Raw genomic sequence first — 21,403 nt, 5'->3', positions numbered from 1 at the left:
TTTTCAGCAAAAAGTAAAGACTGAATTTCCTATCTGTCTGTCTGTTCATCTGTCTCTCTGTCTGCCTGTCCATCCATCTATCAGAGACAGGGTCTCACACAGCTCGGGCTGGCCTCCAACCTCCTTTGTCTCTAAGGGTGATTTTCAACATCTGATCCCTTTGTCTCTATTTTCTGAATTCCTTTATTACTGTGTGCCCCACCATGCCTGACTTAGGTGGTACTGGGGATCAAACTCAGCGCTTCCCGGATACTAGGCAAGCACTCGACCCACTGAACTACATCTCCAGCATCTCATTTCCACGCTTAAGATACTCATCCTAGCAAGACTGCCTGCTGCTGTGGAAGGACCCTGTCAGTTCTTTGAGGTGACTAAAATCCCTTTGGAAGAGAAGGTTTCATTTCGTACCCTAGATAAAGTCATTTAGTAATTACCATCCCAGTGACTTCAAAGACCTTCATGTCTCTCAAGGTGGCTGTCTTATAATTGGGGAGGAACTCATCAACTACTATCCTTAAAATATTAATGAATTCTGGTCTATTCTCAATACATGTATACATGAACAATCACGCTTTTAAAATCCCATGCCTTTCTACAGCGTTAATTGTTTCAGTAAGACAGAATTAATCTGTAAATGGTATTTAAATGTGCTGAATATTTACACAACTATTAAGTATAACTGAAAACACATCTACATTTTAGAGTCTGTGAATATCTCTATTATTTGTTTATTTTAATAAGATTACTAGTTTTGAGACACAGTCGCGTGTATCCCAGGGTGGGCTCATTATGTCATCGAGAATGATCCCGATCTGATCCGCCTATCCATATATTCCAAGTGCCAGGATTACTGAGGTGTGCCACCACACCCAGCTTCTGAGATGCTGGGAAGAGACCACAAGACTCTGGGCATGCTAGATAAGCACTCTACCCACTCAGCTACACCCCAGCCCTGCTAACTTTAGTGACAGCGTGTCCAAGAGTGTGTGGTACACATGCATGCTTGCTGGAGAAGAAAGTGGGTGCCTTGCTCCACCGCTCTCCATCTTTCCCCTGGAGACAGGGTCTGTTATTGAATCTGCAGCTACGTGGTGCACAACAAGCCCCAGCAATCCTGGAGTTCGCATTCACCTCAGTTCTAGGGTTGCAGGCGTGGATGACTACACCTGACTTTTTAACGTAGATTCTGGGGATTCCTCAGCCCCTGCAACTGCTTTTTAAGGGTTAACTGTGGACGATTAAGAAAGAGTCTGTGGCTGACTAGCAGTGGGTAGGTTAGGTAGGGGTTCACAGAACAAACGGCCAGTTGCCTACCTATCACCATGCCGGGCTTTCCGCTGACTCCATCGTCAAATATACAGTTACACCTGGAGCAGCAGGGCTCAGGCCTTCTCCCAGAGGACAGCTGCAAGCTGGAGTACCTGAAGAAGGGCAGTTTGCCCCCACGGTCCCTTTGTCTACCCTGGACAAGTGACTTCATCTTAGCCAACCAGAATCCTTTCCTTGGGTCTTGCTAACTAGGATGGAAAAGGAAAGGGGGTCCTTCTTCTGGTTGATGCCAAACTGTGGATGGGTCATGATTCCTACCAAAAAGAGAAACCCAGTCTCAGAAACCATCGCTATTAGAGTACACAGGGGAAAAGAGGATTCAGTATTTCTTAGTTGCAGATCCCAGACATTTTTTTTTGCCCATGTTGTATGTATATGTTTGCTTGGGTGTGTACACATTGGTATGGAAGCCAGAGGTCCATACTGGGTGTCTTCCTTGGTCACTGTCTATTACCCCCATCCCTGACCTTTTTTGAGACCATGCATGCTCTAAAGCTGGAGCTCATAAATCATCTGGTCTGGCTGGCAATGGATCCACCTGTCTCTGCTCTGCACCCACCTCCCACCTAGCTCTATCGTTACAGACACATATGCCACCTCTGGCTTCTATGTGTGCAGGAAGTACTTTAACCGCTGAGTCACCTCCCCAGACTTTCTGATAGCTTGGTTAATATGTATTTGGATGTCAATAGTTTGCACACTTCACTATCCATGGTTTGTTTATATGCTGTTTGCAAATTAAAAAAAAAGTATTATCAAACTAGGTGTGTTAGCACCTGCCTGTAATCCCAGAACTTGAGATTCTGAGTGAGGCTGGAGGGCTCGGAGTGGGAGGCCAGCTGGCAGTATATAGTGAGACTCTATCTTAAACAAAAATAAAACATAACCCAAACTGAACACCTGCTGAAGCTGTTAAAGCCAGAGAGTTCTAAAACGATCTCACGATTCGTGGAGTTTTCTTGTACAAGGTCACACAAGTCTATCATGAATAATCGAATAATCGCTTGGTACGTGGCTTGCTGGTTAAGCCGAGTTTTGTAAATATGTACTCATTTTAGATTGCACACATCACTGGGGTCCAGAAAGCAGGGAGTGTACCAGTGTGACCTCACTTAAACAAAGACAACCATATGCTGTTATGCTGCCTCTGGGGAACATGCTATTTAAAATTATGATTGCATTCTAAACAGCCCATCCTGGAGGGATAATTACTTTTCTATGACTGGATCAATACTTCTGTCCTCATTCTTTACTGCCCTAGTGACTGAATTTCAGACCAGAGAAGAAACCCAGGTCAGGAGCCTGGACCCACTCTGATCTGGCTGGGAAGTATCAATGTTGATGTTGTGAGCCCATAGAAAGGAGCGAGGCCAGGGAGCACCAACCCTGTCATGCTACTTAATTTCCAAGTTTCCAGAGAGAAAAGCTTTGCCTACCCATGGTTCCTTCTCTTGCCTTTAACAGATGTCTCCCTGCAGGATCAAGGTCTTACTCAGTTCATGCATCGTTTACTAAGTCCTACACATGATGACTCTACCACATGCACAGCTGCTAGCGAGGATGGTGGAGGCCAAGCATCCCAGGACTAGAAGAAAGGGAGGCCTTTCTGGCTAGAAGGAAAGGCAGTGTTCACCCCATGGATACCAGTTCAGCATCTAGCACCCAGAACCCGGAAATGTGGAATTTGCAATCCTTTCAGTGTACCTGCCACTTGAGGTCCCTAATCTGCTCAGTTTGTCTTTGTGAAAAACCACAGGATCTCACATAAGTTCATGCTGAATTCTTTATGTCTTTCTGTGCATATGTGTATGTGAGCATGGAGGTGAGAAGAGGATGTCGGGGGTTCTGCTCTGTCCTCTCTTATTCCTCAGTGAATCTGGACCTAGCAATCCTCCTGCCTCTGCTTCCCCCAGTGGAAGCGTTATAAATATATTCAGCTACATCCAACTTTTTATTTGGGTGCTAAGATCCACTCTGTCTTTATGGTCTCACAGCAAGTGTTTTTATCCACTGAGCCATTGCTCCAGCACCCACACTCCTTTCTTTCTTTTCTTCTGAGACAGAGTCTTATGTAGCTCTCTGGCTGTGCTCCAACTCATTGTATAGCCAAGGGTGATCTTAAACTCCCGATCCTCCCGCCCCCACCTCCAGAGCAAGGGATGACAGGCTTGAACCATCACACCCAGTTTACGAGGTGCCTAGGATGGAACCCAGGGGCGGCTTCAAGAACTCCAGACAAGCACTCTACCAACTGAACAACTGGGTCTCATCTCTAGCCCCTACACTGAATTCTTTCCCGGTAAGAATATTAAGGGATGCTAAGTGGTATGAAGCATTTTGTTGGAGTGACTGTAAGTCTTAACTGATCAAAATAAACGCTTGTCAAGGCCCTTAGAAGAGCCATTTGCATTCGAGCAATGTGCTAACTGTGAACAGGACTTATGACTTAATTAAAGCTCATCACAGGCTGTCTTCACTGAGCAATATTTTGTTGGATGTTAGCTGAGTTACAACTGAAAAGTGACAAAACACTCTTTGAACGTTTCCTTTTATGCCAACATGTTATGATGTCCCCGGTCTTCACCCTTCAGCTTTCAGGCTTGGCTCTATGAGTGAGAGTCCTGCTTGGTGGCAGAGAGGACGGCCTCCAAGGTCGACCAAGGAAGGTTAAACCTTGGTCTGGGGCCAACATGATGGGGCAGCAGGTGGAGGTGCTTGCTTCCAGGCCAGAGGACTTGAGTTTAATCCCCATGGGGTTGAAGAGTGAACTGACTCCCACAAGTTGTAAACTGACCTACATACACACCTTGATCTATCATTGGTGTGGGTGAGACTTCGGGTGCACAGATCTCCTTTACTCCTCAATAATTATCATTTATCAACTATATAAAGGCTGCAGTTAGATCGCAATAGTAGGTGTGTATAAAGTACATTAGCTGTGCCTCAGGTAAACCCTTTTATTTCTAACAGACAGGATAAAAACCTCATAGGTAATAAGAAATGGGTCAGGAACATATTTCTGCCATTAGTATATAAAGTTACAAAGCTTCTTTGGACCTCAGCTTCCTTATAAATAAAATAGGCGTCTTCACGCCTATACAGCTTCCCATAGAGACATGCTAGAATGTGCAGAATGTTTGGGCAGATGTTTTTGGCCTTACTGTGCCTTTGGAGACAGGGTCTCATGTAGCCTAGGATGTTTTTGAGCTTGTTGTGTAGCCAAGAACTACCTTGACTTCCTGGCCCTCTTGCTTCCGTGAGAATATTGCCATCTCAGTTGTGTGCTACCATATCCAGTTTATATGGTGCTGGGTACCTAATCCAGGTCTTTGTGCATTTGAAGCCCACCCTGGATCAACTAAGCTATGGCACCAGTCCTTTTGCTGACGTCACAGTTTTGACCAAGGGTCTCAGACTGGCCTTGAATTTGCACTGTAACCAAAGATGACCTTGAACTCTTGATCCTCCTTCCTCCACTTCCTAAACGCTGGCAACACCACGCCCAGTCTATGAGGTAATAAAAATCAAACCCAGAGCTTTGTGTATACTACCTAAATGCTCTATTGACTGAGCTACAACCCCAGCCTTTTGTTTTTGCTGTGGTTAAAGCAGAGGCTCTTATAATCCAGCTTGGTCTTAACCTACGTATGAAGCTGACCTTTGAATTTCTGATCCTCCTGCCTCCTCCGCCGGTGTTAGGATTACCTGTGTCCATCACCACCCGGCTTATTAAATGCTCCGTCCAGCTCCACAAACAGCACGGATTCTAGCACACTAAAGACTCTCACTCCCTTGGTTTAGTCTGGCCTCTGACAAACAAAACCAACGAGAATTTGCCCAGGGCTTGGTAGTGACCTCCTTACCCTGGCATCTCCTTGGAGAAGGACTGATTTCCCATATGCTATGAGCTGATGCACAGGATAGCTCCCACTGCAGGATCCACTTCAGTCAGCCCCTGGTTACCTACACGGGGCAGCCTGTCACCTGTCAGCCTGAGGTATCTAGAGACACATACACCTGCCCTCTATCTCCCAAGATTTTCCCGACTCTTTTTCTCAGAGTGAGGGAAAAACAGCCCATCTTAGGCTACCTCCACCTTCTACGCCTCTATGTAGGAAGTCAGGGCCCTTGGGTCCCCCATCCGACTGCCTGCCTGAAGCGCTCACTGGAGCCAGGAACTTGCCTGAGAAGCCAGTAAAATTTTAATGCACTCTGTAGTGCGGTCATGTCATACTCGGTTATGGCAAATAATCCCAGATGCCTGCAGAGGTAAAATGGAGCTGTAATGTGCTTGCCTCCTAACCCGAGCTGACAGCAGTGATGTACGACTACCATTAGCGGAAAATATCACTTCAACTAACCCATGATCCGGCTCCGCTCAGGGTCACATTATCCATGAGGAACAAATTACACTCCCAAAGTAAATACAAATTTTCTATACAAAATGGGTACAGAGGGAGAGAGAGAGAGAAAGGGGGAGACAGAAGGGGGAGGGGAGGGGGCAGGGAAGGAAGGGGTAAAGGGGCTATCCATTCTCTTCCTCCTTGGTGCTGACACGGATGATAAAAGATGGGACAATCATTGGCTGACGGAGTGCCATGCCGTAATCAGCTCAGCTGGTTCACACTCCAGCCGATAAACACTATACTCTCCCCTTAGTGGCAAATACATAATCTTTAATGCGAACATGGCCACTTCAGATATTTACTGCCATTTGAGCTTCGGGGACATGCCTTCTCGCTTTCGGTGCCCAGAAAGGATAGGCCCTGTGGCCCCAAGGGATGCAGAGATTGCTCCCAAGGGTCGGGACTGATGCCTGGGTGGATGAGAGGGTTCTGGGTGAGGGAGTGAGATCAAGTGATGAACAAGGGTCAAACCATCATGTGTGGGAGTGATAGTTATAGCTCATTCCCACGTGCTGGTCACAGATGGACATCAGTCTCGACCAGCCTCATGGGAGGGAGACGCTAAAAAAAGCCTCTATTCCAGGCCGAGGTCTTCCTGGACAATGCTTGGGCATGAAGGCGAGTCCCTCTTCCTTTCTGAGACTTGAATACTCAGTAACCAACTCTTAGATATAATGCTAATACCTTCAGGGTACTTATTGTGTATTGGCATTGGTAGACCGTTGGGGTGAATTACCCAGGAACCTAGTATTTAACTAAATATTATATGTTGACATACACGCACACATGTGTGCATGCATATACTTAAGAGAAAACTGAGTTCCATAACACGACATGGGTGACGTTTATTCCAATGGTTTGCCTGGCCTATGCATCTACTCAACTATCACAGTCCACAGGGCAGACTCCATTACACCCACGTTAGAAGAGAACTACATGTCTTACTTAGGTAAAGGCTTTCCTTCTTGCCTCTGTGTAGCGGCTTAGGCTCACCTATCTGAACACTTGCTCTCCAGTCCATGGTATGGTCTGGGAAGGTTGTGGAACCTTTAGGAGGTAGAGCTTTGCTAGAGGAAGTATATCGCTGGAGGTGTGTTTTGAGGTCTAGACCCACTTTTTGTTCTCTGTATGTCCCTCTGTCTTTCTCTCCATCTCTGACTGACTCTCTCTGCTTCCTACGTGTGGATGAAGTGTGAGCTCTCTGCTTCCTGACTGTCTGGCTGGCCTCACATACCCGTTGCCATGGCTTCCCTACCACGACAGACTATGTCTCCTCTGGAACTGTAAACCAAAACAAACCCTTTCTTCCCTAACCCACATATCTCCAGATTACTTTATCACAGCGACAGAACAGAAATGAACACACCTTGGATAACTGTTTACTAAGCTGAAAAAATAAGAGGCACACACCAGAATGTCCATGCCTCTGCTACCAGGTGACATTTGAATCTACTCAGTGCTGACTGTCATGGTGTGGTATTTAATAGAGCTGGAATCATGGCAAATGGACAGATGATACCTCGAGTCTTCATCCAAACAGCACCCATCGCAGGTTCTAGTGTGGTTCCTGTACATCCGTCATCTGTGATCATTTGGATCTGGAGCCTCATTTGGAGGTTTGGTCCTTAGCTGGGAACCAAGCTGGAGTGGTAGAAACTTAAGGAGGTTTGGTCTAGATACAGAAAGTAGGTAATTAATGTGGGAGTGTGTCTTGGAGTCTAGACGAGGCCCCTGATTCCTCCTTCTTCTTTCTCTCTCTGCTCTGTGGCTACCACTGACTCAGCATCTTTGCTCCACCACACCACTCCCTGTCATAAAGTTCTGCTGGGCCACAAGCCCACAGCTATGATGCCAAGTGACCACAGGCAGAACTAGAAGCCAAATGATTCAATCTTTCCTGCTTTTATGTATGTGATTTTTCTGGGGATGCTGTTGTTAACAGGAGAGGAGGCTAGGCTAAAGTGGAAAAGGCCTCAAACCCTGGCTCTTGAACCAAACTTACATCCCATTTTCTTAGCTTGTAAGATAAAGACATGGGCTTGAGAAGATAAAAGTCTTTGAAGGACTACATGTTGGTCCTCAAAGTACACACCTAAGCAGATCATATATAAAAAGATGTTTGTGCAAGTGTTCTAAATAATGTAGCACACTCTTTAATACATTTTCTCTCTCTGTCTCTCTGTCTCTGTCTGTCTGGTTCTGCCTCTCTCTCTCTCTCTCTCTCTCTCTCTCTCTCTCTCTCTCTCTCTCTCTCTCTCTCTCTCTCTCTGTATGTTTTGGTTGCTGTCTTTTTGTTTTATGAGACAAAGTCTCACTATGTCACACTAGCTGGCCTTGGATACTCTCTGTGTAGACCAGTTGAACTCACAGAGATCTGCTCTGCTCTGCCTGCCTCTGCCTCCCGAGTGCTGGGATTAAAGAAATCCCACATCAGGCTTGAGATATTATTTCTTTATATTATTATTATTAAGATAATCTTCTTGGGGCTGGAGAGTTGGCTCAGAGGTTAAGAGCATTGCCTGCTCTTCCAAAGGTCCTAAGTTCAATTCCCAGCAACCACATGGTGGCTCACAACCATCTGCAATGGGGTCTGGTGCCCTCTTCTGGCCTGCAGGCATACACACAGACAGAACATTGTATACATAATAAATAAATATTTTTTTTTTAAAAAAGATAATTTTCTCGAATCTACTCTCAATTTGTCATTAGTAGCACCTACATGTTGACAGCATGAACCCAGAACCTTGAAAAGTCATTAGAAATCTCCCAAAGAAAATAAAGAGCACACGGATCTTGAACACTAACTGTCCATTTCAGGGGTTCCTAGTTGATGTGAGTTTCATACGCTTTACTCCCATCTCTGGCAGATTATAATTCAAGCCATGGTTGGGACAACAATGGAGAAAGCTGCTTCTGGCTTCAGAGAATTGGAGATTTCACATAATTCTATTGTTAGCAGCTACCAATCTGATTTGGAAAAGTTCGACACTGGACACAAGGGGGAACATTTCAGATGTAGCATTAATAAGAAGAAAAAGTAATTCATCCATTGAATTTGGGGAGCTCTGTGTGCATGTACACGCATGCAAATGTGCACCTGTGTACATATACATTTAGAAGCCAGAAGACACCACCTTAGGAGCTAGCCATCTTGTTCTTTGAGATAGGGTCTCTAGTGGACTTAGAGTCCATTATGTAGTCTAGGCTAGCTGCCTCAAGAGTCCAGGGATCTTCCTGCCTCTACCTCTTCAGCAGTGCAATTGCAGGCACGTACCACCATACATAGCTCTTTAACATGGATACAGAGATAGAAGTCTGGTCTCCATGCTTGCAAGGCAAGCACTGTACCAACTAAAAAGCTCCTCAAAGGAAGTTGTGAGAGACTTCTCTGCAGAACAGAGCCGAGATAGTCAGTAATACATCCTAGTACAGACATCTTATTGCACTGATCACACTGAAATGGGATAGTTATGAGGAACAGTTAGCTAAAGCCATGGTACTATGTAGAAGATGCAGTGGGACGAACTCAAGCAGCCATGTGAACACACACGCATACATGCCTATGATTAAAGAGAAATTTTCACACCTCTGCTGAGTATAGTGCACGCTCTGCTCTGATATGGAATAAAAAAGACTCTTTGGATAGCCATAGAGCAACACAGGCTTCCCTAAGAAGCTATTGAGATAGGATCTGTCATTTAAAGTGGCCTTAGTCCAGATATGTTTGATACCAGGTTTCTGAGGGGCTGTGCTCAATCCCTTAAGGCCCACAGCCATCAACTCCAGCACACCGGTCTATGGCTCTGCAACTATCCTTTCATGGAAGCCATAAAACCCCAGACCATAGCTCAGCCAAGAGAATAGGGATGCAGAATCACGTGATCAATTTCAGATGTTTCCAGAACTCCTTTCATAGGTCAAATGAGACTCGTTACCAATTACATGAGCTCATGAGACGTATTATGTAAGTTAGATCTTTACTCAGTTGCTATGCTTTCCCAAATCCAGACTGATGATTGAAGGATGGAGAAAGAACAGATTTCTCTGGTTACAGGAAGCTCCAGCTGAGTCCAGACTCCACCATGCATATGAGAGAAAAAGAATGTGTGCACATATACGACCAGCTGAAGGAAGCAGCAGACAGACAATGAACCACTGGCACATTCCCTTCAGTTACATACATGAACCAACACATAGGTGCCCAAGTCTGTCCACTATGCCTTTTCTCCCTTCATGTATTCAAAAGAGATTAAAGAATGAAATAGCTCTTGTGATATGCTATTGTCATCCCGGCAAGAGAAAAACACTGGCAATCATGAGGCTAGAGATATAGCTCAGTAGGAAGCATGCTTGCCTATCATGCACAAAGGCCTGGGGTCCATCCCCAGCAATGCGTAAGCCAGATGTAGTGGTAATGCCTGTAATCCAAGAACTTAGGGATCAGGAGGATCAGGAGGATCAGGAGCTCAAAGTAATCCTTGACTCCATAAGACACCCCACCTACACATGCATGCATGCATACACACAGGCACACACGCATGCACACACACAGACATCATATACTTATTATACTTTGGGTTAGGTCTTGCTGTTGAGGTAGACACCTATATGGAAAATCCAGGACATCCAATGTAAGACAACTAATCCAACAGTAAATGCCAAATATAAACAGTAATGCCAAGGCTCAGTACCATAGGGTGGTTTGTCTATAGCCTGGGAGCTGGCTGGCTCAAAGAAATCAGAAACTAGTCTTCAAGGGCCCCTCTCTAAGATCCACCACTGTGAAAAATGAAATGTTTCCATGGGAATCCTATTTCCCTTACTCTTCATTCCATTCACCCCAAGAAACAAAAGCTTAGCAGACGACAGCTGACAAATTTCCAACAATTCCTACCTACATGTAAAAATTTATATGGGGAGCCATTAGGATGGCTCAGTGGGTAAAACTCTTGCTTCTAAGCTGGAAGATGAGTTCTATCCCCGAAACCCACTTGGTGGAAGGAGGGAGCTGACTCCCACAGGCTGTCCTCTGTTCTGCACATGTATGCCATGGCGCACATGCACTGCCCTCACCCATAAACAAAACAAAAAAGGTAAGTCTGTGCATTATAACCCATGCTTTTCAGGGATACGAAATGAAATGATAGATACTGGAAAGATTACTGCTCACAGACACCCAGTTTTACTCTGGCCTGAAAATGCTATGAAGGGGAAAAGAAAAACATAACAAGGTTCAGGATTTAAAATAATTTTCAGTGGAAATTTAATCTGAGGATGGCATCAATAGGAATTTGGGGTGGATACGGGGATAATTAGGCCGACTGGAAACACAGTAACATTGGAAGAATAATAAAATGTCATCTTAACCCAGACATAATATTGGAGGGCTGAGGAGAGGTTGATAGGCATTTTGGAAATTGAGACTCCAAAATGAAAAAGCTCCTCAAACCCAGCCAACCCCTGCAGAAACTGCCCCCCCCCAAATGCTGGGAAATTTACAAATGGCTTAGAAATGTTTTTATGAGAAAATCAAACTGCAAGAGAAGTACAGAGGCCCGGGGAAGAGACTGCACATTTGTTGGAGTCCAGAAAGCAGAGACATTGGGGTGGCTGGGGAATACCCAGGGTTTGAGTGCCAGGCCTCTTCGGCATGTTCTCCCACAGGAACCAAAAAGCAACTCCAGCAAAATCTCCAGGGCTTTGTTTTCTGCCCAGTGCTGAGCAAAGAGGTAGAGCCACAAACACAAGAACCACAGGTCCTACACTTTCGGGCGGTGGCTCTTTGCTCTGCTTCTGTGAGAGTTGGACAATGAAGATTCTTTTTCTGGCTGAAATAAAGGGTAGCTTATCTCAGTTGTCTCTCAATTAGGGCAGCGCGCTCTGTGTGTGTGTGTGTGTGTGTGTGTGTGTGTGTGTGTGCATTGTGTGTGTGATTGTGTAGAGGGGTTATGTGCAGATGTGTTTCCATGGCAACACAAAGGCCAGAAGAGGATGTTGGGTATATTTCTCTATCGCTCTAAGCCTATTCCCTTGATACATGGTCTCTCTCACTGGACCTGGAACTAAGCAGATGGCCAGCAAGCCCCACCAATCCTCCTGTCTCCACCTCCTACAACACGGGAGTTAAAAGCACTTATGACCACATCGGTATATCTATGTGGGCGCTAGGATCTGAACTCAGATCCTCATGCTTGTGCAGCGAGTGCTCTTAATCCACTGAGCCATCTCTGCAGCTGGATCAGGACACAGCTGATTGCCAAATCACAGCTGAAGTCTCCACAAACAACACTGAGGGCCTTCTCAGTTTCTGGAATGTTGCTGAGGATGCATAGGCTTTCACAAGGGTAACACATGGCCTGGCAACCAAGAGATAGAACTCTTCCATTATAAGCACAAAGCCACATGCCTCATCTTCAGCTGGACTTTTCAGTGGTTTCAAAGTCCTTCCTGAGCCAAGTGAAGTGTGGTTTGTGTGTGTGTGTGTGTGTGTGTGTGTGTGTGTGTGTGTGTGGTCTCTACTGTATTAGGAAAATAAGCCACCCCCTTCTCACATATGTGAGACCATTATAACCAAGAACAACAATTAAAGAAAACATTTGTTTTGTTTTGCTTTTTGAAGACAAGGTCTCAAGTAGCCCAGGATGGCCTCCAACTGACTATGTTGCTGAAGATGGCTTTGAACTTCTGCTCCTCTTGCCTCTACCTCCCAAGAGCAGGTATTATGAGCATATACCACTTGGCTTGGTTTATGTGGTGCTAAGGATGGGACCTAGGGTTTCCTGGCACACTGAGTAAGAGTGTTACTCACAAGGCTCTATTTCCAGACCCAGTTTTGTTGCTAAAATATTAACTCAGGAATAGGGAGGGCATAGGGGAGCGTGTCGAAGAGCAGAAAGGGAAGGGGAAAACTGATATAATCCTATTTATTATTATATTAATTAATTATTAACTAAAGATGCATTAAAACTTAAAAATTAATAAATGTAGCAATAAAAGATGAAAAAATTCTAAAGAGGATATAACACTGGATGGGTAGGGAAGGGGGTTGGGCATCTGGGAGGAGTTGGGAGGCGAAAGTGAGCGATATAGATTGTATGAGAGCCCAAATGTGGTGGAGCACACCTTTCATCCCCACAGAAGCAGGCGTGCACATTTCTGTGAGTTCAAGGCCAGCCCGGTTGACACAGCTCTAAGCCAACCATAGCTACACAGGAGGCCTTGCCTCAGACAAATGAACAACAACAACAACAACAACAAATACACGCTGTACGAAAGTCTCAAAGAGCAAATGAACAGAGTGAGAAAAATATTACTTCAGAAGCTGTTTGAATATTATCTCTGGGGGTGGGGCTAAACAAAATTAACAAAACAACAAAACTACATCTGGTCCCTTGAAGCCTGAGTAAGAACGTTCCCCTGTAAAGAGAAGAGTTTGACACCCAGGAACAGCTGCCAATGGGACAAAACCTGTACCGCGTATTACTTCATTCTCATTTTAAGACAAACCCACCTTACTCTAGTGTATATGAGTAATATGTGTGGATAAGGGGGTTAAAAAGAGGCCGTTTTACGGACCTTTTACAATTTTGTGCTTCCATCCAGTCTGTTACAGGAAGTGTCCTTGGGGATGAGAGCTGAGCCCTGGGTTCCCCTGGAGCCCTGTGGGTCTCTTGCAGAACTCAAGCTATGTGAGCTAGGACCCAGCTTTCCTCCCTCCCAAGGTGAGCCTTGAGCCTAGTAAACAAACCACAGCTCACACTGAGCCCAGGGCAGGGGAGCCTGAAATCTACTCCTACAAGAACCCGGGCGGGGCTGTGCCATCCCATCTCTACGGGACAATTCCAAGAATCATCCTGCACACAGGAAATTAGGAGACAGAACCAGAAACAAGACCAGAGATTCCTTCTGACCAGCCGTCCCATGGCCCACAGAGAAGAGAGAGTGGGTGGGTGGAAAGACTGTGACTTTAAACCTTGACATTAACTTTATAACCAAATGAGGGGTATTGCTTCACATAGCACAGGTGCTGCCAGTGTGAGAGAAAAGAGAAAACCAAAGAAAATATAGACCAAGTACGCAGAAATACTATGTCGCCTCATTGTTCTCCTGATAGCAATTCTTTTCCAGTGTGGGATTGGTGTAATTGCTTAATTTGGATAATAAGGGGGCAAGTGCTGCCTCTTCCTTGTTCCTAATGACATATGAAGAGACATCCCACATCCAAGATGCTGGGTTCACCGCCTACTTAATTCCCCACCCAATTTCTCCCTTCCCAGGAGTCTTCCAGGTTCTCTGCTGCTAACATGAAATGCGTTCCCGCGGCAGAGGATGCTCCAAGTGGGGTCTCATCAGATCCCTTCCATGGCGCGTCTGTCTCCAGCGTTTCAGCTGCTTTCCCAGCCCTTTCCCAGATACTTTCACATTAATTAGTAAGGGTATCATTTTATAAATTATAGCTTCCTATCAGAAGAAAGCAGAGTTTATCTTAATTCAGTCAGCTGTGTGAAATACCGTACCCTAATTTTAGACTGCCGGTTCTGCGGATCCCCACGGAGTAAGAATGACAGGTCTTCCGGAGAGAATTCCCACCAGGTCCCTCCCGCAAGCCTCACTTTTGGCTACAACAGCATCCCCAGTGGGACTTGCTGAAGGGATCCCAGGATGCTGAGTGGCATCTACTTCACTATTAGCAATTCATATTTGTATTCAAATCCTCCAAGCGGTGCCAGCAAGCACCCTGGTGGGCTCAGGGGCTACAGGAAGAGGCCCTACCATAGAGCAGGCTGACAGGGCCCCTGCAAAGCACGGAGAATGGGGTTCAGGTTGGCAATAAACACTATCCTGTCTCAGCTGGAAAAGGAGAAGCCTGGAAGACTTAACTACGCCAGGGCCAGGCAGGCACTGGTGCAATTAGAGGCTCCTGGGCTCCTGCTGGGAAACCCCTGGAGAAACACTCTGTCAGGGCACGGATAACACATAAGAGTGTCAAGTGCAGCTCCCAGTTACAAAGGCCTGCATGATCTTCAGGTGCAAACAAATTACAGCCCCGGGCCTAGGCAGGGGGTGTACCAAGCATAGAAAAAATGTGCCTAGTGACCCTCGCCCCCCTATCCCACTGACTTCTCACCCTTGAACCTGCCTGGTACCTCCCTCCTCACAGCCTGGTACTCACCTTCCACACCCGTTCCTTCTAGCTAGCCCTCTGCTGCTGCTTCAACCCCCTCGGATGTCCCCTCCACTACTTCTAATGCCCGCCAGCGGCTTCACTCCAGGAGCTATGAGAGTCCGAAGATCTTGCAGATTAATGATGACTGATGTCCCCAGAGACTCCAGGGTAAGAGACCTGGAGTGGAGGCCAGGCCTGGGGTTCTTCCTTGGGGATTCTGAGGCATGACCAAGGCCAAGCGTTGTGATCAAGATACTGAGGAATGGCAAAGGGGAATTTTTACCACCTTCCCTATTGCAGACAGATGTCTCAATATGGAATTCACTTTACGTATGTGAAACAGAGCCTCCTTACGTCACACATGACGCCCTGGAACTTGGAATTCTCCTGCTTCAGTCTCCTAAATACTGAGATGGCAGGCACACACATTCAGTTTTTTTTTTTTAAATAAAGATCTCCGGGCTAGGGGAAGAGATTTCTTGGAAGTGCCTGCTGTTCAAACATGAGTTCAATGTCCAGAACCCACAGTCTTGTAATCTTAGTACTGGGCAGGCAGAGACAAGAAAATCCCTGTAGTTTGCTGGCCAGCAAGCCTAGCTTACTTAATGAGCTCTAGGCCAGCAAGAGAGTATATAAAAAATCAGGTAGACAGTACCAGATAATGATACCCAAGCACACGAATGCACATGCACCTGCCCATACAGGAAGATGCTCACACACAACTATGCATAGAGAGTAAGACCTTGAATAAAACTCACGCTCTTGGAGAAGTGAGCTCAGTTCTTGCTTGCCAGTAAAGGCCCTAAAACAGTCAAAAGGTTTCGGCACCTTCCTGGGTGCCAGAGACACCCCCACAGAATTATGGCTACTTTTTACATGACCTTGGAGATAGTTCGGGGCATTGAATGCATTTTGCTTGATGTCACCCATCCCTGGCACATGTTGGCTGCCCGAGGTACCCAAGGTCCTAAGTCCAAAAAGCTAAAATTCCCTCCTGGGAGGGGGCTGGGAGTTGGAGGTAGGAAGCCTCAACTTGTCAGTTAAACAAAAGGAGAGCCCTCAGCCCCCCACCCAGCGTGTACTTCCGCTGTCATCCAACAGCCCATTACCATGTCACAGCACGGCGCACCCTTCCATAGGTCACTTTGTTTAAAATGACATGGATAATGCACATGTCAGCAAGCTGACAGTCCTGGCCGTCCTTCAGAGATAAAAACCTCCAGGCGAGAGCCTGTTCTTATCTGGGGGACACCGCGCTGGTCTATCATCCAAGTCAGGCGGAGCGTGATTTCTCCAGAGAGCACTTTTTTCATTTCCTGATTTTAAGGGAAATCAAATAAGCACCATTTGTCTTCATCTGAATATGCTTGACCTGCTCAGATGATGATGTCTCGAGTTTTATAACCGGCTACATATGCTGAATTCAAATTAATGACAGCGGAGAACAGGAGCCTTCAGATCTCTCCTGGAGGCTGTTGTGGAGGCGGAGGGAGAAAGTCCGAGATGGATGCGGGAACAATCACTACCCATGAAACCGTGGGATTCTGGGGAGCATCAGCCAGCAAGCCGGAAGTGAAGACCACGGAACAGGGTACAGGGTAAGGGGGGGACTGGCCAATTGTTTGGGTACCAAGCAGCACATAAATTCTGAGATTCCGGTAAGTTTTCAAATTACACATGACATCAGTGAAAATGGAAAGGCACCTAGTTGGTAGATGCCAACAGCTAGGAAGGAAAAAAAAAAGCATACCACAAACCTTTTGCTTCAGTCAACAGAAAATGAAAACCTACTTTACTGGCTTCAGATTCCATCCTCTGGAGGCTCAAAGCCTGGGTTCCGTCTTCATCCTTGTTGAGCTGTGTACACTGAGGCTGGGCCCCAACCTCCAGGTAAAGGGTGTGCCTGCTAGGGAGACGCCCCCTCCCCAATACCAACCCACGGAAGAGAGCAGAGTCCTCTTGGCCATCCCCCACCCACACTGCCCTGGGAGGAAATTCCTAGGGCATACCACTGACATTTCTATTAGGAAGCTATGGAAAAGCAGAGCAAACACAGAGGTCAAGCTAAGGGAGGTAGAGATGACATTATAAATACACAGGAGGAAGTTCAATGTTTTCATCATGAACAAAAAAAAAAACCCAGTTCCTTTTGAAAAGTGTTTTGGGGTCTACGTGTCATCATCCATAAAGTGAAAAGTTAGTGTGATACACAGGGGACACGAGGGGCATGTTTCAAAGAGGTAGATGTCACAGATTTGGCACGGTGTATCTTATCGTCAAAAATGTCACAGTGTGAACAATAGGACATCCTGCAGGAGGGAGCAGGTGCCAGCAGGAGAGTGACGGTGCACAGGGGCCTCATGGACTGTATCTGCAATGAAGGGGGTGGCATCTTACCTTTTCTTCCTGGTCGCTGTCACTGTCGCACTGAAAATGAAGACAAGAGAATAAAGGTCAGTGTGGTGATTATGCAATTTGCTTCAGACACTCCACCTTCCCCGGGGGTAGGGCAAATATAGGAAAGGAGAGAAGTCCCTGGGCTGGAAGGAGCTCTACAGCTCCAGGTGTTGAACACAGGACAACATCCGTTCTGTCAGTTCCCTCATATCAGTGCCCTGGGATGCCAGGGGTCTACACAGCAGGAGACTCCACCACACACAAAAAAAAATGTTGTTGTGGTTTGGTTTTGGTTTTTGTTTTTCAAGATACGGTTTCCCTGTAGCTTTGGAGCCTGTCCTGGAACTAGCTCTTGTAGACCAGGCTGGCCTTGAACTCACAGAGATCCACTTCCCTCTACAAAAAAATTCTGCAAGTCAAGGGAGCACCCAGCCAGGGGCTAATACTGCCACAGCATGAAGGGGACTCAAGATCTTTCCAAAGGTTCCGGAATAAAATCACTTCTGCAGAAGAATGTATTCTGCCTTCAGCTTTGGATATTGGCTGTCTTTCTCTTGAATCTTTCCTCAAGAAGAAAACAAGCTTTGTACATTGAAATCTCTTGCCAACACTTTGAGGGGGCAAGGCTCCATACATGTGAGGTTGTGATGGTCAATAATGACGATCAACTTGACAGGATCTTGAATCTCCTTTGGGCAGTGTCTGTAAGGAAGGTCTAGATTGGACTAACTGAGGAGGAAAGAACCCATCTCTAAATGTGGCACCATCCAAAGGACCACAGCGCTAGACTAAATGAAATGGAGAGAGTGATCTGTGCACTCAATTCTCTCTGCTGCTTTTGGATTGTGGGTGCACTGTCACTGTGGTGTTAAAGCAAGATTGGACCCCAAAAGGCTCATATATTTGAATGCTTGGTCACTAGGGAATGGCACAATTTAAAAGGATTAGAAGGATCAGGAGGCATGGATTTGTTGCAGGAAGTGTGTCATTGGCGGTATGTTTTGAAGTTTCAAAAGCTCATGCCAAGCCCAGTGTAGCTCTCTCTTCCTACAGATCAAGATATAGAGCTCCCAGTTCTCCATTTCTGCCTGGGTGCTGCCATGCTCCCTGCCATGATAATAATGGACTGAGCTCTGAAATTGTAACAAACCCACATCAAATGCTTTCTTTTATAAGTATTGTGGTGGTCATGGTGTCTCTTCATAGCAGCAGAAGAGTGACTAAGACAGTGACTTCCACCTCACACCCCTACTGCTATTCCTTCCCCACCGCAGTGGGCTATACCCTTGAGCTGTGAGCCAAAATAAGCTCTTCCATAAGTTGCTTTTATCAGGTATTTTGTCACAGCAATGAGAAACGTGACTACTACTGATGCCTGAGGTTAGAAGGCAAACTCCCTGTAGGTGATGCACCAAGAGCAATAAGTAGTATGATAAGCCTGTTACTCCAGGTTTGTGAAAACCAAAGAAAGAAGTCTCTCATAGTTTTTTTGTTTCTTGACAGAAGCAGAGGAAACAAAGATCATGCACTCTTCTAAAAACCAAGAGTCTTTTCTTTTTCTGTTTTATTTTATTTTATTTTTTTGAGACAGGGTTTTTCTGTAGCTTTGGGGCCTGTCCCAGAACAAGCTCTTGTAGACCAGGCTGACCTCGAACTCACAGAGATCCACCTGCCTCTGCCTCCTGAGTGCTGGGATTAAAGGTATGTGCCTTGGTTGCCCAGCAAGAGTGTTTTCTTAACAAATAATGGGTTAAACAATGGGGTTGGTGAGACAATTCAATTGCTAACGTGCTTTCCTAGCAATCAATCACAGGACATGAATTTGAGTTGGTTTTCAGGACCCACGTAAAAAACAAAATTAACATGGCAGCATGCATCTGTGATCCTAGTGCTGGGGAAGAGGAAAAAGAAGGATCCCTGGGGCTTTCTGGCCAAGCAGACTAGCACAGTCAGTGAGTCCCAGGTCCCTCAATAAAAAAGATGAACAAGGCCTGAGGAAAGTCTCTCAAGATTGACCTCTGATCTCCACACACATGCGTGTGCACACATACATATACATAATACAGCATGGGTTGGTTCTATTAGGGTAAACACAGAGAAGGTGTGATTACATGTAAGCCTTTAGCCCGGAAAGGCCCTGCTGAGCTGGACTCAACCAAGATGAGACACAAGACAGAGCCTCTGGCTGCTCTGTGGTTCACCCAATGTGGGGTGCAGATGGAATCACTTTGCATGGGTGGCGGAGGGAGAGTACCCACCAGGAAGAGAGATGATCACGGGGGGATAAGTTTGGCAAGTAGGACACTGCCTATGCCAGCATAGTGCCTGGTTTGGGAGAGGGTGAAGCAGATGGCTCAGCAGAGCTGCGGTGAGAGCTGACGGTCTCGGTAATGCATAGCCAGGGAAAGCAAGCGGCAGGTGAATCTAGGAGGGTGCCAAGGATTTTACTGTGGCCACCTGTATATGGGAGCAGATGGAGCCACCAGTGCAAACAGGAAATGAAACAGAGCTGCCTCTGCAGGACAGCCACATCTCTCTTCTCCCACATCGTCTAGAGTTCAAAAGGGCAGTACTCCTTCCCCCACATGTTCTCCTTACATTTCTGGGTAGCTATGAGAACCATTTTGGTCAAATGAGAGTTGAAGTCTGCAGAGGATCCTGAGGTAGGGGAAGATGGAGGAGAGAAAGAATCTTGGGCCTACAAAATGGCTCAGGGAGGAAAAGCACTTGCCGCCTAAGCCTCATGACCTCAGCTTAATCACCAGATTCCAGGTTAGAAAGAGAGAACTGACTCCTGAGTGTTTGTTGTCTTCTGATCTCTGTGTGGGCTCCATAGCACAAGTGTGTATGCAGGCATACCGCACATACACACACACACACACACACACACAAACAATACAGATTTATCTAAAAGAGTCTCAATGAAAAGTAGGCAGCTCCTGCCTCTGACCTTCAAGTCTGCCTAGATGAGAACGTGATGTGTTCATCTACAGCTGTCATTGTGTAAATGTGGGGCTTAAATAACCCCCAAAGCCTCCATGCCAAAACATGATGGAGAGCCCAAAGGAAGAGAAGAGGAAGAGAAGTCTGACATCATTGAGCCACTAAACCCATGCTAGAATAGACTCCCATTTTTTAAAGAAAACTAGTCATTATTGTTCCAAATTAACCCCTGAGTGCTACCAAGAGATGCTAATAAAATCTCCCTCCAAATGATTGTGTGGAGACCTTGGTACTCTGAGCATTTAGGAACTTATATTGAATATTTTTTTTTGTCTTTGTTTTTGAGTCAGAATTTCATGTATTCCAGGCTGGCCTTGAACCAGCTACACGTCAAGTCCAAGAGGATCATTACTACCGGGGCTTCCAGCAGCAGCTACATCTGCATTTACATTCTGTTGCCTGATTAATGATTGGTTATCCTATCAGATGAGTTGAGCGGAGAAGACTGGGTGAGATGAAGACCCTGAAGGTCTAGAACCGTGGGTGAATGGGGTGGGTGGAGGTAGTTGTGTTCTTCTGAGGGTGTAACCGCTCTATTGCTTTTTACCATAAAATCTCAAGTGCATTTTTAAGAGTGATTGAGTAGGGGTGGGAAGAGAAGAGTCTGTTTTATTTTTAACTTTGAATTGCTGGGGGATGTGAACCCAGGGCCCGTGTATGATAGGAAACTGTACCACTGAGCTCCGTCCCCAGCCCAGAGTGGTGCCTTCTGTCGTGCCTGCTCTTTCCCAGATGTTCACAGCTATCCATACGAGGTTATGACAATGAAGGCTAGAGCGACACATTTCCCTCCGTCCTCCAGGGTCTACGCTCAGGAGAAGAAGCTGGGAAAGTGGGGAAAGCTCTCTCTCCCACCCCCCATCCAAACAGCGGTAAGTCTCTGGGAATGGTTATTTCTATCAAAGCATTAAGCTACCCCGCTTTTGGAGAGTCCAGTTCTAATTTCAAGGTCCACTTAATTCCGTATCAAGTAATTACTGATATACCCAGAAGCACCTTGCCTCCAGAGTTAAGCATATGGTGGAGAACTGAGACCTACTGGTATCCATTATGGAAGCCACACGGATGCCAAGCTGATTACAAATGCTGGGGCTCCCCACAC

At 46.1% G+C, this 21,403-nt stretch overlaps 1 protein-coding gene across 3 annotated transcripts in view; it reads right to left on the bottom strand.

Moving 5' to 3' along the window:
- Auts2 (activator of transcription and developmental regulator AUTS2) overlaps positions 1–21,403 on the bottom strand; it is a 1,095,788-nt gene that overhangs the window by 324,806 nt on the left and 749,579 nt on the right. For all 3 annotated transcript variants that reach the window (XM_075977650.1, XM_075977670.1, XM_075977660.1), the window contains exon 5: positions 17,299–17,328. In XM_075977650.1, the coding sequence (XP_075833765.1) occupies positions 17,299–17,328 (30 nt within the window). The remainder of the gene's footprint in view (positions 1–17,298; positions 17,329–21,403) is intronic.

This window comes from Microtus pennsylvanicus, chromosome 1 (assembly GCF_037038515.1).
Source record: "Microtus pennsylvanicus isolate mMicPen1 chromosome 1, mMicPen1.hap1, whole genome shotgun sequence".
Classification (NCBI taxonomy): domain Eukaryota; kingdom Metazoa; phylum Chordata; class Mammalia; order Rodentia; family Cricetidae; genus Microtus; species Microtus pennsylvanicus.
Note: the sequence above shows the minus strand (reverse complement) of the source record. Positions and strands in the feature narration are given on the sequence as shown.